The sequence below is a fragment of the Geotrypetes seraphini genome, chromosome 9 (genome assembly GCF_902459505.1).
Source record: "Geotrypetes seraphini chromosome 9, aGeoSer1.1, whole genome shotgun sequence".
In the NCBI taxonomy this organism is placed as follows: Eukaryota; Metazoa; Chordata; class Amphibia; order Gymnophiona; family Dermophiidae; genus Geotrypetes; species Geotrypetes seraphini.
This window is the reverse complement of record NC_047092.1, coordinates 175,734,260-175,761,350: the sequence shown is the minus strand read 5'-3', so window position 1 is coordinate 175,761,350 and position 27,091 is coordinate 175,734,260. Positions and strand designations below refer to the sequence as shown.

The window sequence follows — 27,091 nt, the reverse complement described above, 5'->3', positions numbered from 1 at the left end:
GGGGCTTCTGGGTAGCAGGCGAAAAGGCCGAGTCAGCCATCTTTAGTGTGGGCAGAAAGGGGCGGGACATAAACGTTTGCTCCCTCTTACGCATGCGCATCGTGATCATACGCCAAGGCTGAGAGTCGTCACGAGCGCTCTTTAGCCTATCATTTGCTGTCTCCGGCGGAAGTGACGCCTGCGATAGTGGTGGTTGGCATGGCTGGAAGCTGGGCTGCCGGGTTGCGGCTTTTCTGCGGGCGGGTCTCCGCCGCTTTGCGGCCTCTGATTGTGTCCCGCAGCGGTGGGACGGCCGGCTGCTCGGGGTGAGAAGCGTGCGGCTTTCGCGCCCCTACCCCCGAGGGCTGACCTGAGCAAGAGCGCGGCGTGTTGTTCCCTGAACTACCTTAAGGATTGTTCAGTGGATTTAGGCATTTAGTAACTGCCTTTTTGTGATTATTGCACTATGGGCTCCTTTTACTAAGGTGCGCTAGCGGGGTTAACGCGCATGACTTTTTTTTTTTAATCTTTATTTATTGGATTATTCATTACAATACCTTAGTAACAAACATTAATGAATGAACACAAAAAATGCAAATGTAAATTCCCTACAAGGAACAACAAAATATTTAAGGAAACTAATCAATCATATCCTAGTCCACATTATTGCTTTTCATCACGCGCTAACCCCCGCGCTGGCCAAAAACTACCACCTGCTCAAGAGGAGGCGGTAGCGGCTAGCGCATCCTGAGGTTTAGCGCGCGCTATTACGCACGTTAAACCGCTAGCGTGCCTTTGTAAAAGGAGCCCATAGAATTTCTTTCCAGCTTTTGGACTAAATTATGTGATTGCACTTTGGAACTTTTTCCATTAGTGGCGGGGCTTATCTGGAAAAGATCCGTTTTAATTGTTAACTGCTTAGTTATAGGCGGTCTATAAATTTTAGAAATAAATAAATAAACACAGAGATGGAATATGGAGAAGGGGGGGGGCTTAGCCCCTCCAAATATATTCCTTCAGACGAACTGATGGAATCATAGATGCCAACTCTGGGGGGATGCTTGAGCACCTGAATGTTGATGGGTCCAAGGAGGCTCCTCCAAATATTCTGAAAAGTTGGCTCTTATGATGTCTATCGAACTTCTGTGGTTGTGTAGTGTCACTGAGAAAAAATAAGCATGCTGTTTATAGGATGAGTTGCTGGTAAATGGTATCTTCAGAGGGATTCATTATATGTTAGAAATTGTATATTCTACAGTGTAAAATATGTTGCTTTGTATTTAATAAGAAGTTCTGATACGTGAGCAGTTCAGTAAGGGAAATAGCATTTTTAAGGGATTGGTGCTTATACTCCCTGTGCTTTAGTCATTCAGTTTCTTGGAGAACTTGCTGTTCAATTGTCAAAATAGCCTTTAAAAAAGGCAACTCATAGATCCCATAATTGTCAATAGCAGTGCTGTACAAAGTTGGACTTCTGCCCTTGGTAGAAATTTTTTATGCTAATTTATACCTTAGAAAAATAGATCTGTCAGTATTTTATGGGTAGGCATAGTTTAACACTACTTATAATGCAGAGAGTTTATTAATCAACTTAAATATAATAAAAATAGCTTATATTAAATAAGTAGTCCTTTTACTAAGGTGCAGTATCCAATTTAGCACCAATGAACACATCCATAGGATAAAGCGCCTTAGTAAAAGGACCCCTAAGTAAGGTGTGCTCAGTGCTTCTGCAACCATGTCATGTATACAACTGACTAGCTGCGAGACAAACCATCATGGTGCCACCTAGTTCTTCAGTATCACATATTATATTTTCAAATTATTAAAATTTCATGGGGGTTTTTTTTTTGTCATGTTTCATTTTTTTTTTATTGATTGTGTTTGGTACAGCATTCACATTGCCCTTTATTTAGAATTATACTCTTGAAGAAGTGAATGAGAAACTCGGCCGGAGTTGGGTAGATAAGAATTTATTTTATTCATTTAAAAAATTTGTATGCCGCCTAATTTCTAAGCGGTTTCCAAGCAGTAAACATAAACATAAAATTAAATAACTTTCAACCATCTTATCAACATACACCATACATGATTTTCTGCAACCTATATACAAGCAATAACAAACAGCTTGCGTAATAAAGTTTTTTAAGAACTGAAACCTATGAAACTTAATGCAGCCTCTAGCTATAGGCGTCAGTGAATGTGGATACTTGTTTAAATATGACTTACTTTGGATTTTTTGTATCTTAGATCTTTTGGAATTTTGGATTTTTTTGGGATCGTTTTGGGGTTTTGTTTAATGTATAATGAATATCACTGGCTCACCGGGGGCGACGACGCAAGCTGCAATCATATCTTTCCACAGACTATAGCCTGATTTCAGGATTTGACGCTATGAATTTGAGGTTCCTTGCCCCCAAAGTGACCTACAGTACACAGTAAGATAAGTGAGTTTTACTATCTTTAATCACTCATAATATTGAGTTCACAATTAAAAATATAATATTTGATGCTCAGGAACTAGGTGGCACCATGATAGTTCCTCTCACAGGGCTCCTTTTACTAAGCTGCGTTAGGGCATTAACACGTGGAATAGCGCACGCTACAAAGCCCCACGCACTAGACGCTAACTAATCTGCATGCGCTAAAAACGCTAGCGCACCTTAGTTAAAGGAGCCCACAGTTGGTTGGATACATGACATGGTTGCAGGAGCACTGAGCACACCTTACTTATTTAGTATAAGTTATTTTTATTATATTTAAGTTGATTAATAAACACTCTGCATTATAAGTAGTGGTTGGATATGAGTACAGAATTTAATTATATTTCCCATTAAGGGTTCCTTTTACAAAGGCGCGGTAACAAGAGTCCCTAAAGATAATATTAATCTTAGAAACTAGAAACATTGAAAATAACTCTCAGAATAATAATTTGAGATTTATCAACTTCCCCAGATTAACTACGGTTACTCCCAGGAGATACCTGATAGAAATTTTGCAAGTTTCAGAAGAAACCTTACCACCATTTGTTCAAGTGTATTACTTGCCAAATAAAGATGGGGCTCAATTGCAGTCTAAAATACCGAACCTGGCACCGTTGAATGTTTCTGAAATTTTAGAAACATCAGATAGACAGTTGTACCTTCTACAATGATTCTGACTGTAGTTTTCACAATAGATAAAATAAGGTTATTGAGACTTTTCTTTAAAATCAGACAGAGTTTCTGGGTTGTAAAATATAAATGTTTCCTGACCTTTCTAGAGAAACTCAAAAGCAACGTAGAAAATTTCTATTATTGAAACCTGGAGTCACTTTACTGGGAGCGACGTTTTACTTGAGACATCCTTGCAAGTGTATTATCTGCTACCGTTCAGCTAAATATGTCTTTTTCAAATCTCAACAGTTAACTGCTTTTCTGGCTATGTCTCGACTGGATAAAGAGAAACCAACAGCTCTATAATTCATATAAACTGCCCATACCTCAGTTCTGTTTGTAATTTATCTTCTTATATTATTTTTCTTTTGCTCGCTTAAATGTAATCTTGGATCTATATTTTGAGGACTTGAGTTGGGTTAGTTGAAAAAATTTTCTTTATGCATTTTGTTTAAATAGATCGGATTATGATTTATATTGGATATAGGTCATATCCTACTAACTTACTTTCTGTACAAGTGATTACTTGGTATGTAATTTGAAAATCTATAAATAAATAAATACAATTTAAAAAAAAAAAAATTTTTTTTAAAGGCGCAGTAGTGTTTTAATGTGCATAATACCATGCGCTAAACCGCTAGCCGTTACCGCCTCCTCTTAAGCAGGCGGTAGTTTTTAGGCCAGCGCGGGAGTTAACTCGTGATGAAAAGTCGCGCGCGTTAACCCCGCTAGCGCGGCTTGATAAAACGAGCCCTAAGTGTTATATTTTGGCATAGTTTAATACAGAAATACTGTACTACTATTTATCATTTCTATAGCGCCGAAAGGAATACGCAGTGCTGTAAACAAAAGAGAACTTTAAAAAAACACAAAGATCAATCATTTCAATGTTGTAAACTTTTTTGACCTAGTACTTTATCTTTTTTAATCGGTTGGCTATAATTTCTTGTTTTATTGTAGATTAAATCAGTGCAATTTTCACAAGACTGCAGAAAAAGTAAACTCTCTTCAGCACTGTAGATTACTTCACACTTCAGGCCCACTAAAAGGTCTAGAGGAGTTTTTTGATGATCCAAATAACTGGGGAGAATCTACAGTTAAGTCTGGTAAATAACTTTTACTTTCCTTATTAACCCCCCACCCCCCTTTTACAAAACCATAGTGCGTTTTTTTGCACTGGCCATGGCAGTAACAGCTCTGATGCTCATAGAATTCATATGAATGTTGGAGCTGTTACTCCTGCGACCGGCGCTTAAAAACGCGCCACAATTTTTTAAAAGAGGGGTGGGGTAAATTCACATTATGTTTATATAAGAAATTTAGCAAAAATAGGAGGGATCTTCAAAAAGTTTCCACACTTATTTTTTTAAGCACTATTTATTAAATATCTCACAAGCAAATTACATCACTTTTACACATCATCACCCTATTTTCTGATACATTTTTCCCATGACATGCTATGATCCACCTTCTTAACACTTCTCCTGCCCCAACCATTTCCTGTGGAAATCTTTTGAAGAACCCTCGTATTTCCCGCTGCTCCAAACCAATAGAGGTTTCAGATTGGGAGGAGGCTTATGTGACAAACTGAGTCTTATTGTATTGCTCTAATGTGATGGCCTTGTTAAGGTTTGTAATCTTTATTTTGGATAAAGACCTCTTGCTAAATTTTTTAAAAGTTTCAGAAATTAGGCTTCAATTATTGCCTTGTTTTTTGAAAACAGCTGCAAAAGTTAGGCCCTGTTTTACTAAGGTGTGCTAACTGATTAGCATGCGCTAATTGCTGACATGTACATGTTAGTCTATGGACGCGTTAGCATTTAGCATGCGCTAATCGGTTAGCGCACCTTAGTAAAACAGAGGGTTACCGTAGTTTTTTTCTATGTGGCTTAATTGTTCTTTATTTTTAAAAGGTGCTTCTTGGACAATAGAACAGTTAAGAGCCAAGAGCAGTGAAGATTTGCACAAACTTTGGTAGGTATTCTGTGTGTGTGTGTATGTATATATATATATATATATATATATTTAGTTCTTTATTATTTTGAAACATAATACAAGTACCTTACTTGTTCAGGAGAAACAGAGAACATTATGAACAAGAAACAAAATATTTTCAAAAGGAAAAAAATATATACTTTTCCACAGACCACCAAAAGAAAGGGGGGAAGTAGACAGAAACCATCAAGGAGATCAAAAGCAAGAACATAAGATCAAATAAATTGGGATCAAATAAATTGTTTAATGGAAAATCATGTAGCATTATCTTATGATACTGTGATATTTGGCATGTCTATGAGAAAAAAGAGTCAGATATCGTCGTATAACAAACTTTTATTGATCATGATGGGAGTTGCCATTCAACATATTACTAATAATTGGAAAGACCATAGCAGACTTAGTTTTAATTTTTGGTGGAGCTTATTATGTCACCTGTATAAAATGGAAAGATCATTAGCGGTACAAAATGGTTTTTTTTTTTTATTTTAAATTCTTTATTCATTTTCGTATGTTACAAAAGTGTAGCAAATAAACTCATTTAAAACTTAAAGATACACACTTGATTAACTCTCATATAAGCATCAAATTTAACATTTCAATACAACTTAAAATTCTATAATATTTTAAATATTATGAAAGAAATCTAACATTTATATCATCCTTATTGAATCTAATATTATCCCAGGACAAGCAGGCAGCATATTCTTACATGTGGTTGACGTCATCCACGGAGCCCCGATGCGGACAGCTTTTCAAGCAAACTTGATTGAAGATTTCAAGTTTGCTAGTGCTGCACCACGCTTGTGTGTGCCTTCCTGATCCACTAGAGGGCGCATCCCCTCCTCATGGTCTTCAGTTCTTAGTTTTCCGCGGAGCCAGAAAGCCCTGTCTCTCTTCTCTGCGTTCAAGTGCCTTTCTAGTACCGCGGCTTCTTTATTTTGTTAGGGAGTCGCTGTGCATTTGTTGATTGATCGTGTATTTCTTTGTTTCAAAAAAAAAAAAAAAAAGGACTTTTTATTGTGTTTCTGCTGGATCCACCGGCAGGCCCTTCTTGGGCCTCAGCCATGCGGCTAGGCCTCATTTGGCTGCAGCTGTATTTTCTTCTTCCCTGGCCTCTCTCTGGGCTCACCTCGTGTGAGCAGGATGGCCAGGACCCTTTTTCCTTCGTTGGAATCGGACTGAGTAGCTTCGATCCCCGGTAAGTCTTCTTTCTTTCTTTCTGTTCTTCTAGCTGCGTTACCTCGGTAATGCCACCGGCTGAGTCCCAGGCATTCCAGGCATCGAGTGCAGTCGTGCCCGCCTCTATGAGACCTTCGAAGCGTGCCTCCTTTCATGGGAATACTCATCTCGAGGTTGCCCTTTATGGAGCGCACTGCTGCACCTTTATTACCAGTTTCATTGGTACGGTGCCGACTTCTGAACCTCGATGTGCCTCGCCGTCGACTGAGGCTTCGTGCCTCGCCGTCGACTGAGGCTTCGTGCCTCGCCGTCGACTGGGGCTTCGTGCCTCGCCGTCGACTGGAACTTTGTGACTTGACGTCGCTTGGGGCTTTGCCCTTTGGTTGGCGGTGGCCTTGTGTCTCGATGTCGACTGTGGCTTGGTGCCGCAACGTCGCTGGGGGCTTTATATCTCGGCAGCGGCTGAGGCTTTGGGCCTCGGCGTCGACTGCGGGTTTGCGCCCCGTTATCGATGGGGGCTTAGTGTCTCGACGTCGTCTGGGGCTCTGTGCCTCGGCGTCTCCGGCTCCTGTTCGAAAGGGTTCCCCACTTTCTCTTCGGTTCATTCCGGGCAGCCGTGACGGAATCTTGTAGTATGGAGTTTGGTTGCCTGGAGGAGACTCTCTCCCTGCTCCGGCTCTATTGCTCCTGCCATGCGTTATCTCGCTTGGCGCAGAGTGTGGCTGAGGATCCGAGCCTCCAGGATCGTCTCGCCACTTTTACTTGCGTGAGTTCTGCGCTTCTTGAGGCCTCTCTTGCGGTGGCCACTAACCGCCTCTCAGAACGCGACCGGTCCTTCGCCTATCGGGACGCCTTCAGCTGAATCCCGTCTGCCTTGGTGGTTTGGACTCCTTCTCCGGAGGGGCCCTCCCAATACCTTTCTTGTGTTCTCGGCCTCCTTCGCAGCAGCCGCAATAGCTGCAGCAGCGCCGGGTTACTCCTGGCCGTCTTTTTGACTATTCTCGCATAGCCTCCGGGCTGCTCTCCTTCTGGGATTCCTCCCCTCCCTTCGGGAGGGGTGTCTCCGTGTCTACGCACCGGGAGTATAGCCTCACTTCTGTCGATTGGGCATTCCCATCCTCCCATCTGCGTCTGGTCCAGGCCCTTCGTGACCTGCACTAGTTCTAGTCCAGGAGTGGTTCAGACTCTGCCCGCCCCAGTCTCGGGAGTCCGTCGGGGCGGACCTGGACCCAGTTTGTCTGCGCTCCTTCTTGTCTCGGTCTCAGGGGGTGGCCCTTGTTTGTTTATGCCGGAAGGTGGCCCCTCTGTCCTCGGTCCGCCTCCGGTCTTTTCTGCCTCGGCAGGCCGCCTGTCTGCGCTTGAGTCAGCTGGTGTCTCCGCAGTCTTCGGCCTCGGCCGAGCTGATGTTGATCCTTTTGGGATCATGGGTCTCCACGGTTCATGTCCCGATGTTCGCCTGGTTTCATCTTCATGTTCCCCGCTGGACCCAAGCATCTCAGTGGTGGCAGGATCGGGATCCCGCTTCCAAGCACATTGTGGTGCCTCCCTCCTTGACACGCTTGTTTCGTTGGTGTGCCACCTCTTCGTATCCCCTCATCAGAAGGTTCTGCCGATGGACTCCTCGGCATAGGCTTAGGGGTGCACCTCGACGGCCTTCGGACTCAGGGTCTTTGGTCGGGTGCGGGCCGTTGCAGCCGCATCAATCTGCTGGAGCTCCGGGCCATTTATAATGCCGGGGTGGATTTTCATTATTGGTTGCAAGATTGCGGGGTCCTGGTGAGTCCCGACATCCCGGTGGCGATGTATTCTGTGACCAAGCCAGGGTGTACAGGTTCCCTGTTACTTTGCAGGGGAGCCCTTCGTCATTGGCAGGGGGCGTTACACCACTACTTATTTCTTTGGGCGGTGTATTTCCGGGGCGAGCAGCATTGTCTGGTGGACACGTTGAGTCGCCCTTCTCGGTCGCATGAATGGTCGCTCCATTCTCAGACTCTGCGGCATGTGGTTGTTCGGTGGGGAACCCCACAGGTAGTTCTGTTCGCTTCGCCCCTCACTCACTGGTTGCCTCGATATTGCTCTCCCGGGTTCGCATCGAGGTGGATGCTTTCCTTCTCGATTGGATGGGCAGGTTCCTCTATGCGTTCCCTCCCTTTACTCTGATTCTCAGATCTTTGATGCACCTCCTGTCGGGCTGCGCCACCATGATCTTGCTGGCTTCTCTGTGGCCCTGACAGCTGTGGTTCTCCCTGCTCCTTCAGCGTGTCAGGGAGCCTCTGCTTCTACCTATGTTCCCTTCTCTGCTGTCTCAGTGTTGAGGTTTCTGTTGCCTCCCAATCTGCAGTCTCTACACTTATCAGCTTGGTTCCTCGCAACGTGCCTCCCTCCTTCTGTTTCTCTCAGTCGGTGGGGATATTCTCGAGGCTTCTCGTATGGGCTCCACTCGGCAATGCTTTTCCCAGAAATGCTCCTGATTTGCTGCGTGGTGTGCTGAGCACTGCATGGATCCACTCTCTGCCTCCTTCCCTTCAGTGCTGGATTTTCTGTTCCACTTGTCTCAGTCTGGTCTCAAATCGACATCTATCCAAGTCCACCTCTGTGCGATTGCTGCCTTTCCTTGGCCGCTGGATGGGAAGCTGCTCTCCGTCCATCTGACGGTTTCCCGCTTTCTGAAGGGTCTCTTCAATGTTCATCCTCCGCTCAAGCCCCCTCCGGTGGTTTGGGATCTTAGGGTGGTCCTGGCTCAATTGGTGAAACCTCCGTTTGAACCCATTGATAACGCTCTTTTGATCTGTTTCACCTGGCGGGTGGTATTCCTGGTTGGTCTCACGTCTGTTCATAGAGTCCGTGAGCTGCAACCTCTGGTTGCGGAACCGTCTTCTGCTGTATTTTATCAGGACGCAGTGGTCCTGCGTACTCATTACAAGTTCTTGCCCAAGAAGGTTTCGGACTTTCATCTCAATCGTTCTATTGTTCTTCCGGTCTTTTTTCCGAAGCCCCACTCTCATCCTGGCGTGGTGGCGCTTCATACGATTGACTGTAAGAGGGCATTGGCTTTTTATCTTCACCGCACTGTCTCATCGGACGGTTCCTCAATTGTTTTTGTCCTTCGACCCTACTCGGGTGGGACGCCCTGTTTCCCAGCGCACCTCGTCCAACTGGTTGGCTGCTGGTTTGCTACGCTCAGGCTGGTCTCGCGCTGCATGGTCGAGTCCCGGGACATAGAGTCCGAGCGATGGCGGCTTCTGTAGCTTTCCTCAGGTCAACGCCTATCGAGGAGATTTGCAAGGCTGCCACTTGGTCTTCGGTTCATTCTTTCACCTCCCACTTCTGTCTGGATACTCTGTCCAGGAGCGACGGCCGGTTTGGCCAGTCGGTTTTGCGTAATCTGTTTTCTTGAATTGCCAACTTCCCTCCGTCCCTTTTTGGTTAGCTTGGAGGTCACCCACATGTGAGAATATGCTGCCTGCTTGTCCTGGGATAAAGCACAGTTACTTACCGTAACAGGTGTTATCCAGGGACAGCAGGCAGATATTCTCACAACCCGCCCGCCTCCCCAAGGTTGGCTTCTTTGCTAGCTATTTAAACTGAAGACCATGAGGAGGGGATGCGCCCTCTAGTGGATCAGGAAGGCACACACATGCGTGGTGCAGCACTAGCAAACTTGAAATCTTCAATCAAGTTTGCTTGAAAAACTGTCCGCATCGGGGCTCCGTGGATGACGTCACCCACATGTGAGAATATCTGCCTGCTGTCCCTGGATAACACCTGTTACAGTAAGTAACTGTGCTTTTAAGTTGTCAATTTGCTCTTTTTTTTTTAATGTAAAACTAAATGTCTTTAATAGTGCCACATTTCCTTTTAAGTTCTTTAATATCCTTTTTTGTCTAATCAATATCTAAAAGAGTAATCTTGTTTGAAGGTCTCCAAAGATTAAGATGATCCACTTTACTGACAGTATTGGAATAGCTTTCCCAGATATTGTCCAGGAGTCCATTGTAACTCCTCCAACTCACTCCTCAGTATTCAATTTCTTGAGTCTCTCTAGATCTCCGCAATGTTTTACTTAACATCCCTTTTCCAGCTGACCCAACTGCTTCATAACCTAGTCCGGCTGGATTATTACAATTGCATTTTCATGTTTTTATGTGTTTAATAAATCATTTTCAGAACATCAGTATCCACAGCTTTTTGTTTTCATCATAATCTAGAGAGCAACACAGAGATAAATTCACCACAAGCTCTGTCCCCGTGTCCACCTTATCCCCACGTGTTTTGCAAACTCTGATCCCACCTGCGACTCCTTTATGCCTCCCTCCTCTCCTGCCCCGCACTATCAGTACCTTAAGACTGGAACTTCAGTGACCAAAGAAAGAACTTTGTAGGCCTTCTCCAGGGCCTTCCTTCGGCCGAGTCCCTCCTTCCAAAGAAACAGAATATTGGGGTCAGTCCATCTGGGTTTCACTTAGCTTGGCTTATTTTATGAGTTTAATATCATTAGGATGACATTAGCAGAGTAAGTGTGGTGGCTGAGGGGAAATGAACAGTTAAAATCAGGTTTCAAAAACTTCTTGTTATATATATGTACAATTATTCTTCTTTACTGCCAAACCCTTTCATTAGTATTGTTAATTGTTGTTTATTTGATCATTGTAATTATTGTCCTCTGGTTTAGGTATGTCCTTCTTAAAGAGAAAAACATGCTTCTGACTTTAGAGCAGGAATCCAAGAGGCAGAGAGTGGCAATGCCAAGCCCAGAACGAATGGAAAAGGTAATGTATGCCTTTGGACAAAAATGTCCCTTTTTTTAAATTAAATATTTCCTCACAGGATAAATAAAAACTGGAAGAGGGAAGACCATAAATGGTTTTGCTTAGTGTTAAAACTATAGGGAAAGGCCAATGAACCAGAAACAAATACGAGTACATAAGAAACATAGAATATGAGAGCATAGTTTAGCGTCATCGGCAAATAATGTAATTTTGCCTCGAAGTCCCTGAGTCAGATCCCCCACAAAGATATTAAATAGCATCGGGCCCAAGACCGAGCCCTGAGGCACTCCACTGGTCACTTTCGACGTTTTTGAGGGAGTACCATTTATCATTACCCTTTGAAGTCTGCCGCTAAGCCAGTCTTTTACCCATGCTGTCAATGTTTCTCCTAGTCCTAAAGAGTTCATTTTGTTCAATAACCTACGGTGTGGGACACTATCAAAGGCCTTACTGAAGTATAAATACACTATGTCCAGGGACTCACCCCCATCCAGTTTTTTTGTTACCCAGTCAAAGAAGCTTATCAGATTGGATTGACAAGACCTTCCGGAAGAGAATCTGCCATGAGAAGACGAACCAGATCTGCGTACCATGGGCACCTGGCCCAGTCCAGAGCCACCAGGATCACGCAGCTGAGGGTAGACCCGGAGGGTAAAAGACCCCCCCCAAAAAAAAAACAAAAACAGAGACCCCTGGAGAAGAAACAGGACCTCTGTCTGCCTGCAAGTATGCCCTGTACATGATCAAAACAAAATCTGTGACAAACCCCATAGTGCAAAAGCAGAAGACTCAGCAAAAACCTATTCCTAAGACAGGGGGAAGGTCACCTGAGACTGCAGACAAGATGGCGGCGCTTCCTGCCAAATCAGGCGTAAAACCTGCCGAAAAAAACCTCCCCAAGGCCTGCAGCAGTAAAGAGGCCTGAACAGATCCAGCTGTATTGATGGTAAGGGAAACCCCCATCAAAACGGGTGGGGAAATCCTTGTGTGGGAAGTAGGGGAAGCCCGGGCAAAGGGGAACCCTGATCGCTGGCACCCAAAGCCAATGAGCCCTTCACGGTGGCTGGTGCACTTCGTGCACATGCCAGCCGCTTCGACCGCGCACCTGCAACACAATGATCACTTTTTCAGCTTAAAAGTGCTCATTATGTTGAAATAAAACTTTAATGTGGGTTTTTTGTTTTGTTTTTTTACAGGTGGATGACTCTATGAGTAGATTAGATACTGTCATTAAGGAGAGAGAAGATGCTTTACGGCTTTTACAGACTGGGCAAGAAAAGGAGCGACCAGGCGACTGGAGAAGGAACTGCTTTGGACAAACTTATTGGTACGAGAGCATCACAAGTATTTAAAGTTACTATACTTTATCCCAGACATTAGTTGTTTTGATTTCACCGGCTTTTTATTTGTACTGTGCATCATTATTAGTCTGAGTTTACCATAGTTATTTTTTTGGCAAGTAGTCCTTGAAGCAATCACTCAAGCTGATTTTCCTGCCTTTCTTTTTTTTTTTTTTTTCAAAGTCTTTATTCATTTTTCATCTTACAAGTGTACAATATTACATCATTTAAATTTAAACACATCACTTGAATTTCTTTCTATTATTATCTTAAATACATAAACTTTTTCCCTCCCCACCCACCCAACCCACAAATATTTTAATCATACATTTCGTATAAATATTGCATACTTATCTAATGATTAAACCTTAAATAGAACTTTATACCACCCCCCTCCCCCATATTATAAATATACTTTCAATGGAAAATGGCGTCTAATCATTGCAATAAGATGTTAATGGCCCCCAGATCTTTCTAAAGAAACTGCAGTGGCCTAAGATTCTTAATATTGGTTGCCTGTTTATAAAGCTCAAGTTTAAGGTATCTGTTTTAGCTTTAAAGCCAGAGATTTAGATAGTTTCAGGAGCTTTTTGAAGTTCTGTGTTTCAGTTTACAGCCTTGTGCAGTTGGTAGTTAAGCTGGAGATTACTTGTTTAGGTATAAACTTAGACCAGGAACTAGCTTTATTCTTACACATTCATAGAATTATTCAAACATTATTATATAATAATAATAATAATAATAACAGTTTATATACCGCAGGACCGTGAAGTTCTATGCGGTTTACAATGCTTAGAAATGTTACAGATTGAGTGAATAAACAGAGTTACAGATTGAATGAACAAACAAAGTACAGATTTAGCGACAGGTGATTCTTGCGCTCGGTTGTTAAGGATTAAGATTGAATGGATTGGTCACCTAAGTATTTCAGGAATAGATGTGTTTTCAGGCGTTTCCTGAATTCTCCATAGGTAGTAGGCACAAGCAATTGTTCAAGGTCTTTACCCCATAATGCTGCTTGATGTGCGAGATGTTGATGATGACTTTTAAATTTACAACCTCTAACCGGTGGAGAAACGAAGTTCAGGTGTGAGCTTCGCTTGTGTCTGTTGGTTGAGAAAGAGAAAAGGTCTGTTATGTATTTAGGGGCTAAGCCATAAAGTACCTTGAAGCAAAAACAACCAAACTTGAATTTCACACGTGCCTCCATTGGTAGCCAGTGTAAAAGTCGATAAGAAGGTGTCACATGATCAAACTTCTTCAATCCACAAAGTAGTCTAACCGCTGTATTTTGAACCAGTTGCAATCGCCGCATGTATTTCTGGGGGAGTGCCAAGTAGGCGATGTTACAATAATCGAGTTGACTCAGAATAAGGGATTGAATTGATGAGGCATCGAAGTAAGCTCTGATGGACTGAAGTTTCCAGAGGGTATAAAAGATTTTTCTGATCAAGGAGTCCACCTGGTCTTTCATGGTCAGGTTTTGGTCCAATGTTACACCCAATATCTTCATAGTGGGTTGAATTGGATAGCTGAGGTTGTTGATGCACATTGGTGCTTTAGTGTCGAGTGGGTATGGCGCTGCTATGAAAAATTTTGTTTTCTCTGAGTTTAGTTTTAGTCTGAATTCGATCATCCATTGCTCCATCCGATTTAATACTTCTGTTGCTTTGGGGGTGACTTCCGAGACAGAGTTGGTGAATGGGATGATTATCGTGAAGTTGTCAGCGTAGCTAAATAGTTTTATCCCCAGCTGGGATAGTTGTGCACCCAGCGAGGACATGTAAACATTGAAGAGCAAAGGGGATAGCGGTGATCCTTGTGGCACGCCAGATGGATTGCTCCATGTATCTGAAAGATCGTGATTAAAATGGACTTGGTATGTGCGTGATATAAGGAAACCTCGAAACCAGTTCAGTACTTCTCCTCTGATTCCGATTGCGTCTAGGCATTGTAATAGTTTTCCATGGTCTACCAAATCAAAGGCGGAACTCATGTCAAATTGCATGATTAGGGCGTTGAGGCCCTTACTGAACAAGTAGCGCAAATTGTCCAGAATGGCCGCAATTACTGTTTCAGTGCTAAATAGAGGCCTAAAACCAGATTGAGTTTCATGCAGGAGGGAGAATTGGTCACGGTATTCCATAAGTTGGGTGTGTACCAGTCCTTCCATGATTTTTACCATAAATGGAATAGATGCTACAGGTCTATAAGGTGGGGGGGGGGGGGCTTTCCTGAGGAAAGCTTTCAAGACATTCAGGATTTTAATTCTCAATAGATCAGTTTATTTAATAGATTGCCCATCTCCACCCTTTAATTACTATAGCTGGAAAAATGTAATAGCTTAACTTGGAGCCTTAACTCAGATACAAGATTTACTTATAAGGTTTATAAGCTCAATACATGTATTTTTGGATACCTGTTGTAATGCTATACATCCGATTGTCCAATTGAAAATGTGCTCCCACTTAAGTTAATTAAACATATCTGTCATAGCTCTCTTTTCCTTCCACTTCCTTATGTATAGATTTTGATTGTAATTATTACAAACTCTTGGTTATACCACAAGCGGAGTTTGATGACCGTTATTGTATTTGTTTGACTTTTGGCAATGGTCCAGTTGTTTTACTGCCTACTTGGATGTTTGAATTTTCTAATCATTCCAGGTACACATTTAAAGAATGGCCTATTCCTTGGCACCTAAATAGAAAATACACTTCGAAGAAATTCTTTGCATTACCATATGTCAACCGTTATATAAGGTAAACAAATTAACTTTTATATGGAGTAACCAGATTACTTTTTGATTGTGTCCATGTTTGTGTATTAGCATCAAGAACAGGTAGATGAGGTGAGTGTTCCTGTTCTGTTTTAGGGTCACTTAACAAAACTCCATCTGACGTACCTTGTACAGCTTAGCTTCTAGATTTATTTACTAGCCTTTTCTAAAGTTGAAAGCAAGGTGTGTTACAAACAGATCCACAAGTTATTTTCTTGTCCAAGTGGACTTTTCCTCAGGTGCATCTTAAGTTCGATGGAGGGCAACATAACTTGCCTTTCATTACAAGGAACATCAAGAGGGGAAATGGGATTTGAACCCTGGTTTTCCCTAGTTCTCAGCCTGGAATGGTTCCCAGCCTGGAATGGAATTTCAGGGGATGCGACAGCTTGTGTCCCTTAGGACAAGTCATTACTCAGCCAGCTGCCAGTGTGCCTTGAGCAGCAATAGAAGGGGGTTGTGATATTACTTTTGTAGGGGATATGAACATTAATCAAACATTTCCTAGGGATGTGGGGTATACCTTTTCTGACTCAGCAACAGCAGGGATTATATTTTTGGTGTGGTCCGAGGCTGAATACAATGCAAATGAAGTACTTTCAGGGCTTGTTGAGGACTAAGACCTCAAGTCTTGAAAATAGGTAGAAGTAGCCTAATGGTTCGTGCAGTAGCTTGAGAAACTAGAGAAACTAGGTTCAAGTCCCACAGCACCTCCATTGCTCCAGGTATAAGTGCCTGTATATAATTTGTAAATTATTTTCTGTGGTTACAATCACAGTATATCACATCCTATCCCTTTTCCTTAGGCCTGTGGTTCTCAGCCTAGACCTTGAAACATACCCAGCCAGTCACGGTTTTCATCATACCCACAACAAATAGGATTTAAATAGATTGTAAACAATAGAGCAGTATCTTGCAAACTGTGCTGCAGCATGATGCCGGCAAGGCGGAGAGGCGCTGGCTGACAGCTTAAAGGACATGCCTCTCATTGCTCCTCCTCCAGCACCCCCCCCCCCCCATCAGTGTAGTAATTGCAGGCTCTGAGCCTCCGTGCATGCGCAGATGTGATGACATCACATAGATATCCACTAGCCCTTAATTGTGTGCCACAGCTTTAAAAAGTTTGCAGGACACTGCAATAGAGGCGGTACATGTAGATCTTTCATGCAAATTCAGTGTGGAAATCCAGGCTGGATTTTGACATTATAAAGATTGCACGCCCTTGTCTCCGTCCTAAAGGACTCCGAGGTATGCATGTGGGTCCTATAGTTGCCTGCTGTTTATTTGGAAGGAAACATTGTCATGAGTGGGATGCAATTAAAAAAAATCTTTCTTGAAGCTAGGACTGCTAATTGTAGTTCATGCTAAAATCATTTTCAAGAGTTGTAAGCTTTAAAATTACTAGAAAAAGTTGGAATCCTATTAAAACAAGACAGCCAGGCATTGTTTAGAAGATATTACATTTTGTTAACTCCCTGAAATTCTGGATTTAGAAAGCTGTCTCTTTCTAGCCGAATCTTGTTAAATGTAAAATCTGTTTCTTTAGCATCCCTCCAGGCCAGCACAGAACGGATGGGTTTACGTTCTTCTACCAGCAGGTGGAGACTGAGACATTGACTTTTGGATACAGTACGAGTGGGCTATGCAGTCTGTACTGAGGTTTGGAAGGGCCTGTTGGATCTGATTAGTGAATCTTTATTGTCCCTTTTGCTGTCCAGACACAGCTTGGGGAGAGTATTCCTTCCAGAGGCCTGAGTGTGCAAGTTGCAGGCGAAGATTTGCTCGCTGATAGATTGTTGATGCCCGCGGGTCCATGATTTTCTGCAAGTCTTGGGGGTCAATGGCGACCTCCCTGGAAGTGGTCAGGTGGGCTTAGGTTCGCACGCATCCTTCAGTATGCGCTTCTTTGGAGATGGTTACCCGTTTCACGATCTTGGCTCTCCCATACCTCTTCAGGGGTTAGTTTGTCGCAGCCTACATTGGTGGCTATTGTCTTGCAGGCTGGTTCAGGGAGTGAGTCTTGATCAGCCTCAGTGGACAGTGCATCTCAGACACCAGTCTCGGTTGGAGAGCTCAATGTCTCTGTCACTCGGCTCAAGGCAGCTGGTCGCCGGTGGAGGCATCCTCGTTGATCAGTATTGTAATGTTTAAATATTGGTTGTTACCCCCCCCCCATCCCCGCTTAAAAAATGCACATCCGGGAGGGGGGAGGTCTGATATGATATTGAATTTTAGTATATAGATGTGGAGTTCGGGATTGATGTTTTACATGTTGGAAGTTGTGAGCGATTAGGGGGGAGGGGGATTAATTCTGTTATCCCAGGACAAGCAGGCAGCATATTCTTGACTGATGGGTGACGGCACCGACGGAGCCCCGGTACGGACAATTTTAGAGTGATTGCACTCTAAGAACTTGGAAAGTTCTAGTAGGCCGCACCGCGCACGCGCGAGTGCCTTCCCGCCCGACAGAGGCGCACGGTCCCCAGTTTCTTAGTTTCCGCGGAGCTAAGAAGACGCGTTTTCTTCAACGGCTGTTGAAGACTTTTTTCATATCGCCTTCCCGCTCGCGTAAACCCTTAAGGAAATATTATTTCCTTCATTTCCTTTTCTTTTCTTTAAAAAAAAAAAAAAAAATCTTTGGTTTTTTTTTTTCACTTCTTTCAATTTCGCCCCGGCGGGGCCTGTTGCCACCATCGAGGCCTCGGCCTTCGATTTGGCAGAAGCCGTTTTTACCTTCATGCCCCCTCAACCCGGGTTTAAGAAGTGCCAGCGGTGTGCACGACCAATTTCACTCACTGACCCACACAACTGGTGTCTACAGTGTCTTGGTCCTGACCATCGAGCGTCTACCTGCACCCGCTGTGCGACTTTAAAAAAGAGAACTCTGAAAAATCGGCAGATCCAGCAGCAATTATTGTTTGGTGCCGAGATGTCTGACTCTGCGGCACCGGCATGGACATCGGCCCCGTCTCAGTCGGCACCCACCTTGTTGATACCGCGTCGGCGTCGCATCCCTCAGGTAAGCCGGCTAAGAAGCCTTCCCCGTTGGAGCGTCCTCCGGTCTCAGTAGCAGCGAGCCCAGTCCTGCCGACCTCGAGGCGTCCACGGAAGCGCTCCGCCCCAATAGAGGTGAGCCCCTCGACCTCGGCTTCCTCATCCTTGGGGCGTAAAGCGGCACCGCAGGTACCGCAGAAGAAAAAGGCGGTACCGGTGCCTTCGCTGGACGAGCGGATCGCCGCTGTCCTGCAGGTGCAGCTTAAGGAACAGTTGCAACAACTCCTTCCTGCACTTTTGGCACCGAGCCTTCCGGTCCCGGTCCGGTCTGAGCCACCGGTACCGACAGTGGAGCAGCCCCTTCTTTCGGCATCCACTTTGTCGGTACCGCTACATTCTGCTTCCTCGGTCTCCATGCCAGTCCTCGCACCGGAACCGGGAGCTCAACACCAGGCTGTTCAGACTTTGGCACCGATGCAGCCCTTAATGTCTCCCGGTACCGTGTCTATGAGGTCAGGTAAGTCGGCACGCAAATCCCGACACCTGGAACCCTCCACACCAGAATCTCGAGACCGCAGTTTTCAGGTTCGGGATCCTGATCTGTGGGGTGACTCAGAGGACCCTCTTCTCTCTGAAGGGGAATGTTCATCTGGTGATGAGGATCCTTCTGCTTTAGACCCATCCTCTAGACCAGATGTAACCTCTTTCTCATCTTTTTTAAAAGAGATGTGTGACTCTCTCTCTATTCCCTTGGAGGCTGAGTCAAAGAAATCCAAAGCTTTTCTTGATGCACTGGATTTTGACCAACCTCCAAGGGAATATCTCAAATTACCTCTCCATGACATCTTGAGAGAGACGTTTTACAAGAATTTAGAGACACCTTTGACCATACCTGGAGCCCCCCGCAAGTTAGACTCCTTATATAAAGTCATCCCGATTCCTGGGTTTGACAAACCACAGCTCCCACATGAGTCTCTATTAGTGGAATCCACTCTGAAGAAATCCAAGGGAGCTAGTGTATACGCCTCAGTCCCTCCTGGCAGAGAAGGTAAAGCCATGGACAAATTTGGCAAGAGGTTGTACCAGAATGCGATGTTAGCCAACAGGTCAGGGAATTACGCTTTCCACTTCTCATTCTATCTCAAGCATCTCATACAAAATCTGACTGCTTTTGAGAAGTACCTCCCTGACCGTAAAAAATCTGCCTTTCGCCAAACTTCTTCATCGCTCTTACAACTTCGAAAGTTCATGGTCAGGTCGATCTATGACACCTTTGAGCTGACCTCTCGGGCCACAGCTATGTCGGTGGCCATGCGCCGACTGGCATGGCTCAGAGTGTCAGAACTTGATGTCAATCATCAGGATCAACTGGCTAATGCACCTTGCCTGGGGGATGAGCTGTTTGGAGAATCCATGGACTCCACTACTCAAAAGCTTTCGGCTCATGAAACTAGGTGGGATACTCTCCTTAAAACAAGAGAAGACCCCACCTACCAGGCCTTTTCGTCAGCAATCGGCCTACCAGCGTCGATTTGTGGCTCGTCCTTTGCCACCGGCAGCTCAATAACCCAGGCGTCAGAGGCAACAACAAAGGCAAAACACTAGACCTGCACAGCAGCAACAACAGGTGAAGCTTCCTCCTCCACAAAAACCTTCACCTGCACAGCAGCAACAACAGGTGAAGCTTCCTCCTCCACAAAAACCTTCACAACCCTTTTGACTTGGTTCTCCAGGACATAGCCAGTATCCCTCCATCTGCCCATCTTCCGCTGCCTATAGGAGGACGCCTTACTCATTTCATAAGCCGTTGGGAAACCATCACCTCGGACCAGTGGGTCCTCAACATCATCCACCTCGGCTACTCTCTCAACTTTCAGATTCTTCCTGCCCAAGGTTTACCAAAAGAGTCTGCTTTGAACACTCCTCAGTCTTCCCTCCTTCAAGAGGTTCAATCCCTCCTCCTTCTGAACGCCATAGAGGAAGTTCCTCTAGATCAAAAGGGGCAAGGATTCTACTCCCGTTATTTTCTAGTTCCCAAAAAGACAGGAGATCTCAGACCCATCCTAGATCTTCGCGATCTAAACAAATGCTTGGTCAAAGAGAAATTCAGAATGCTTTCTCTGGCCACTCTTTACCCTCTTTTCAATCAAGGCGACTGGCTATGTTCCCTCGATCTCAAAGAAGCATACACTCATATACCGGTCAATCTGGCCTCCAGACAGTACCTACGCTTCATGATCAATCGTTGTCATTACCAATACAAGGTGCTGCCCTTCGGTCTTGCCTCCTCTCCAAGAGTGTTCACCAAATGTCTGATTGTGGTGGCTGCCTTTCTACGCTTTCACCACCTTCAGGTCTTTCCTTACCTGGACGACTGGTTAATCAAGGCCAATTCATCTCAGACTGTTCTCCTGGCCACCAACCAAACCATCCTGTTTCTTCAACTTCTGGGGTTCGAGATCAATCTACCCAAATCTCATCTCATCCCCACTCAGAGACTTCAATTCATCGGAGCTGTCTTGGACACAGTCCTCATGAGAGCGTTCCTGCCATCCAACCGTCTTCAAACGCTTCAATCTCTATGTCAGCAGATGCTTCCACAACATTCCATCTCTGCCAAGCAAATGATGATACTCTTGGGTCACATGGCCTCCACAGTTCATGTCACACCCTTCGCACGTCTTCACCTGCGCACTCCTCAATGGACCCTAGCTACCCAGTGGTCCCAAGCGATGGATCCTTGCTCATGTCACATATCTGTGACATCATCTCTTCGTCAGTCTCTACAATGGTGGTTGATATCCTCAAATCTCTCCAGAGGTCTTCTCTTCCATCTACCTCCTCATCAACTTATCATCACCATCGATGCCTCCCCTTACGCCTGGGGAGCTCATTTGAACGAGTTCCAAACTCAAGGACTTTGGACAGCTCAGGAAATGAGGCATCACATCAATTTCTCAGAGCGATGTTTTATGCCCTCAAGGCCTTCCAACATCTTCTCTTTCCTCAAGTCCTCCTGCTGTGCACAGACAATCAAGTTGCGATGTACTACATCAACAAACAGGGTGGGACAGGCTCTCGCCTCTTGTGCCAGGAAGCCCAGAAGATCTGGACTTGGGCCATAAATCACCATCTATTCCTGAAAGCTATCTACATTCAGGGAGAAAAGAATTCCTTAGCGGACAAGCTCAGCAGAATTCTCCAGCCTCACGAGTGGGCACTCGATCCTTTCACTCTACAGTCCATCTTCGCTCAATGGGGCACTCCTCAGATAGACCTTTTTGCAGCTCCTCACAATCACCAGCTGCCCCTTTTTTGCTCCAGACTTTACTCTCCTTACCGTCTGGCAGCGGATGCATTTCTCCTCGACTGGTCCAATCTGTTCCTGTACGCTTTCCCTCCTCTGCCTCTCATGTTGAGAACCTTGTTCAAGCTCAAGAGGGAACAAGCCACCATGATTCTGATTGCTCCGAGATGGCCCAGGCAACATTGGTTCTCCCTTCTCCTTCAACTCAGTTCCAGGGAACCTTTTCTTCTTCCACTGTTTCCTTCTCTGCTTACACAGCATCAGGAGACCCTTCTACATCCCAACCTCCAGTCTCTGCACCTGACAGCTTGGTATCTCTCGGGCTGACTTCTCATGATACTCTTTTGTCTCAGCCCTTTCATTCCATTCTAGATGCCTCCAGGAAACCAGCCACTCTGCAATGTTACCATCAGAAGTGGACACGATTTTCTTCCTGGTGTCTTCTTCATCATCTTGATCCCACTTCCCTGGCAGTGGAGACATTGTTGGATTATCTGCTTTCTTTGTCTGACTCTGGCCTTAAGTCTACTTCCATCAGAGTCCACCTCAGTGCCATTGCTGCTTTTCATGAGCCGGTTCATGGAAAACTTCTCTCAGCTCATCCCCTGGTGTCCAGGTTCATGCGGGGTCTTTTCAATGTGAAACCACCTCTTAAAGCCCCTCCTGTTATCTGGGATCTCAATGTGGTTCTTTCCGCCTTAATGAAGCCTCCATTTGAACCTTTGGCTACCACTCCTTTCAAGTTTCTCACTTGGAAAGTACTTTTCCTTATTGCTCTTACCTCTGCCAGGAGGGACAGTGAGCTACATGCACTAGTTGCAGATCCACCTTTTGCGGTCTTTCATCATGACAAGGTGATTCTGCGTACACATCCAAAGTTTCTCCCTAAGGTTGTCTCTGAATTCCATCTCAACCAATCCATTGTTCTGCCTGTCTTCTTTCCGAAACCTCACTCTCATTCTGGGGAACAGGCTCTGCATACTTTGGATTGTAAGAGGGCTCTAGCTTACTGTCTAGAGCGTACGAAACCCCACAGATCAGTTCCCCAACTCTTTCTGTCCTTTGATCTGAATAAATTGGGACGTCCTGTTTCTAAACGTATGTTGTCTAATTGGCTGGCAGCGTGCATTTCATTCTGTTATGCTCAGACCGGACTGACACTGGAAGGTTCTGTCACGGCCCATAGAGTCCGAGCGATGGCAGCATCTGTAGCTTTCCTCCGTTCCACTCCTATTGAGGAAATCTGCAAGGCTGCTACTTGGTCCTCAGTTCATACTTTTACATCTCATTATTGTCTGGATGCATTCTCCAGACGGGATGGACACTTCGGCCAATCTGTTTTGCAAAATTTGTTTTCCTAATGGCCAACCTTCCCTCCATCCCTCTTTTTGTTAGCTTGGAGGTCACCCATCAGTCAAGAATATGCTGCCTGCTTGTCCTGGGATAAAGCACAGTTACTTACCGTAACAGGTGTTATCCAGGGACAGCAGGCAGATATTCTTGCGTCCCACCCACCTCCCCGGGTTGGCTTCTTAGCTGGCTTATCCTAACTGGGGACCGCGCGCCTCTGTCGGGCGGGAAGGCACTCGCGCGTGCGCGGTGCGGCCTACTAGAACTTTCCAAGTTCTTAGAGTGCAATCACTCTAAAATTGTCCGTACCGGTGCTCTGTCGGTGCCGTCACCCATCAGTCAAGAATATCTGCCTGCTGTCCCTGGATAACACCTGTTACGGTAAGTAACTGTGCTTAATAGACATTAATAGAATATTAGGTATGATATTTGAGTATAAATTTGATGAATTTATTGTTACACTTATTGTAAGTTTTAAAAAAGAATAAAGAATTGGGAAAAAAAAAAAAGTATTCTGGAGACCAGAGCTATTTGGCTTGCACTAGTGGAATTCCAGTCCTTGCTGGAGGGCAAGTCAGTTCATGTTCTCTCAGACAGTGCCGCAGGGGGCACCAAGAGTCATTTGGTGGTGCAGAAGGCCTTTCTTCTCAATGAGTGGGTGGCGGCTCATCATCTGGACATATTGGCTTCCCACATAGCCGGTGTAGACAGTGTCCAGACGAACTTCCTCAGTCATCATGCACTCAATCCCAGCGAGTGGTGTCTTGGACAGGAAGCTTTCAGGTTGATTGCTCAGTCATGGGGCTGGCTGATCTTGGACCTCATGGCAACAAGTGTCAATGCCAAAGCGCCGAGGTTCTTCAGTCTGCGCAGGGATTTCCAAGCCGAGGGGCTGGATGCTCTGGTGCAGGCTTGGACGACGAACAGCTTGCTGTACATATGTCCGCCTTGGCCTCTGGTGGGCAGAGTTCTTCAGATTGCCTAGCATACAGACCACATGATGCTCATGGCTCCATACTAACCTAGGTGTCCGTGGTATGCAAATCTGGCTCATCTGCTTGTGGCAGATCCTCTCGCCTGATCTTCTGACCCAGGGTCCCATTTCAGTGTTCAATCCTTTTTTCTTACGGCTTGGTATTTGAAAGGGAATGCCTAAGTAAGAAAGGTTATTCGGATAAGGTGATCTCTTGGGTTCTCAGAGACTTTACACCTCGCAGGCATATGTGCATGTTTGGCGTCTTTTTGAGGAGTGGTATTCCCCACGCACTTTCTCTTCGTGCTTCTTTGCCTCACATCTTGAGTTTCTGCAGGATGGCTTGCAGTGCGGCCTTGCCTGGTCCTTTCAGGTTGCAGATTACAGCTTTGTCTTATTTTCACGGTCTATTGCATGGTCAGCGTTTGGCCTTTTTTCTGGATGTGATTTGTTTCTTGCAGTGTCAAAATTGCTCCGCTCTCCGGTTCATCCATTGGTACCAGCTTGGGATCTCAATCTGATTCTTTCTGTGCTTGTTTGTCCGCCTTTTGAGCCTCTCGGTTCCTGCATGATGAAGGGCCTTACCCTTATGGCAGTGTTCCTGGTGGCCATTACTTCCACGAGATGTGTTTCCAAACTGCAGGCCTTCTCTTGTAGGCCATTCCTAGAGTTTTCCAAGGAGCAGGTCGTGCTGCAGCTGGTTCCCTCCTTTCTTCCGCAGGTGGTTTCGCCTTTTCATGTCAACCAGTCAGTGGTCTTCCCAGTCTTGGGTAGTCAGGAGGGCTTTTTGGAGCAGAGATAATTGTGCTATTTGGATGTCTGTAGGGTTCTTCGTGCGTATTTTCAGTGGACCCAGGAGTTCCCATCAGTTAGAGTCTTTTTGTTCTTCTCACGGGTCCTCGTAAGGGGGACGGTGCTTTCAAGGCTACCATTGTGCGTTGGATCAAGGAGGCTATCACTTCAGTATGCCTTCTTCAGAAGAAACCTATTCTGGATTTTTCTCAAAGCTCATTCCACTCAGGGGTAGGTAGGCTTCTTGGGCTTAGTCTTCTCTTGTGCCTCCGGTGGATATCTGTAAAGCTGCAGTTTGGTCTTCTCTCCATTCCTTTGTTCACCACTACCATGTAGACATTCAGGCGCATCGGGACACGGTGTTCAGAGAGCATGTTCTTGTGGGGGGTCTCACCCATGATGGGTACTGCTTTGGTACATCCCATCTGTTCTGTGCCAGTCTGCAGGGACACTAAAGGAGGAGAAATTAGGCTCTTACCTGCTCATTTTCTTTCTTTTAGTCCCTCCAGATTGGCAGACCCCACACTGTCGTTTTGTTTGGTGTTTTTTCACGGATTACGTTTTCTGTGGGATTTTGTTGTTGGGGAGTATCTTAAAAGCAGCAGCAGTTGGTTCAGCTTGCAAACTGTGGGGCATTGCTAGAAGGTTCTTGTTCTAATCAGTAACCAACAGTGTGTACAAGTCCGATTCGGACATTTTTCCTTTGTCTTCTCCATGTGAGTGTGGAGTTGGTATGTTATTATTCAGCCTAGTTAGTTTCTGCTTGGTTATTCATCAGACTGATTATAGATAGGACTGCACAGCCCACTTGTACTGTAGCCAATGTCTCAGTCTCCACCTGCTGGCAGAGGAATGTAAACCCATCCATTCTGTGCTGGTCTGGAGGAACTAAAAAATAAAATTAGCAGGTAAGAACCTAATTTCTCCTTTTTGTTCTGTTTTGGGTGGTGGTTGTTTTTTTAAAATTGTAGGCTGAGAAGGAAGGGTTGGGCAGGTGGGGGAATAGGTTGAGGGGGGGGATAGGTTGGTTGATGTTTTTCTACATTTTGTTGTGTTTTTATTGCATATTGTTGGAAGTTGAAATGTTTAATAAAAAATGATTCAAATATAAATTGTAGGCTGAGAATTGAAAACCACTTACGGAAACGAGCAAGACAGCAAAGATTAGAAAAACAAAAATGGCGCGATTTACAGCGGAAGTTTCCTCATCTTGCTGAGAAGCCACAGCCTGCAAGTCTAAGTCCTGGATCTAGCTGAGAGGTCTGCTGTGATTTAAAAAATCCTGCAGGGGACAGTACTGGATTCCCATTAAAGAAAATGCAGTGTGGGTAAAGTCAGCTGTCTTTTTGCCTGAAAGCTGATGGAGTTACAGAGCAGCACAAGGGAACTTGCCTTAAGCAGTACTGCAGGCAACAGGCTATATTGGTGTGTGACAGAGTTAAATTCTGTACGTCAAATGTAATTATTAAAATAAGCTCATTTGTATTCCAGTTTCAGTAGTTTATTTATACAATTTATGCCTCTCGCTTTAAAATGGGAGTGGCTGGGGAAAATATGAATAGTAAACACTACTATTGCCATTACATCTTTCCGTTTTAATGAAGAGCTTTGTTTGTTGTGGTTTTTATATTACATATATAGTAATAATGGCTTTTACTGGAACCTGTCCGTGTAATTTATTTATTCAAGATTGCTATACTGCTCTAACAGTATACAGATTAAAATGTAAGTGAAAGGAACGACTGTCTAAAAATAGGAAAGTCAAACATTCCTTCCACTACTACTAATCACTTATATAGCGCTGAAAGGTGTACGCAGCGCTGTACATTTTGACATTTATACTCAGTCCCTGCTCAGAAGAGCTTATAATCTAACTTGGACAGACAAGACATGATATATAGGGTAGGGGATGGGTAAGTTGAGAGCAGTTAGGAGTTAAAAGCACTCTCAAAGAGATGGGTTTTTAACTGGGCCTTGAACACTGCCAGAGACAGAGCCCACCGTAGGGATGTGGGCAGCTTGTTCCAAGCATATGGTGCAGCAAGGTAGAAGGGACGGAGTCTGGAGTTGGCAGCCAAAGAGAAGGGCACAGAAAGGAGGGACTTACCAGCTGAGTGGAGCTCACACGGGGGGGGGGGGAACATAGGGGGAGAAAAGTGAAGAGAGATAGTAGGTAAGAGGAGTTTGAATTGCATTCGGAAACAGATGGGAAGCCAATGAAGTGACTTTAGGAGAGGGGTAACATGAGTAAAACAGCTCTCCTGGAATATGAGTCATGCAGCCGAATTCTGGACAGATTGGAAGCGAGATAGCTAAGCAGAAGGCCTGAGAGTAGCGAGTTGCAGAAGTCTAAGTGTGAGGTGATGAGGGCGTAGATAAGCGTTTTGGTAGTGTGCTCAAAAAGGAAGGGTTGGAATTTGGTAATATTATAGAGGAAGAAGTGGCAGGTTTTAGCAATATGTTGCATCTGGGTGGT

The 27,091-nt window shown here is 44.8% G+C and overlaps 1 protein-coding gene across 1 annotated transcript; it reads left to right on the top strand.

Annotated features, from left to right (window-relative positions):
* The first annotated feature begins 137 nt into the window (after window positions 1-137).
* Window positions 138-26,638, top strand: MRPL47 (mitochondrial ribosomal protein L47). Its single transcript, XM_033959123.1, has 7 exons — window positions 138-305; window positions 4,095-4,240; window positions 5,048-5,108; window positions 10,984-11,080; window positions 12,277-12,407; window positions 15,087-15,182; window positions 25,734-26,638. Exons 1-7 carry the CDS (start codon window positions 199-201, stop codon window positions 25,870-25,872), a joined length of 777 nt encoding a protein of 258 aa, XP_033815014.1. The 5' UTR covers window positions 138-198; the 3' UTR covers window positions 25,873-26,638.
* The last annotated feature ends 453 nt before the right edge of the window (window positions 26,639-27,091 follow it).

Coding starts and splice junctions, on each gene's coding strand:
- MRPL47 (XM_033959123.1), top strand. CDS start 199: ATGGCTGGAAGCTGGGCTGCCGGGTTGCGGCTTTTCTGCGGGCGGGTC. Junction 11,081..12,276: donor GCCCAGAACGAATGGAAAAG/GTAATGTATGCC, acceptor GTTTTTTTACAG/GTGGATGACTCTATGAGTAG. Junction 15,183..25,733: donor TATGTCAACCGTTATATAAG/GTAAACAAATTA, acceptor TATAAATTGTAG/GCTGAGAATTGAAAACCACT.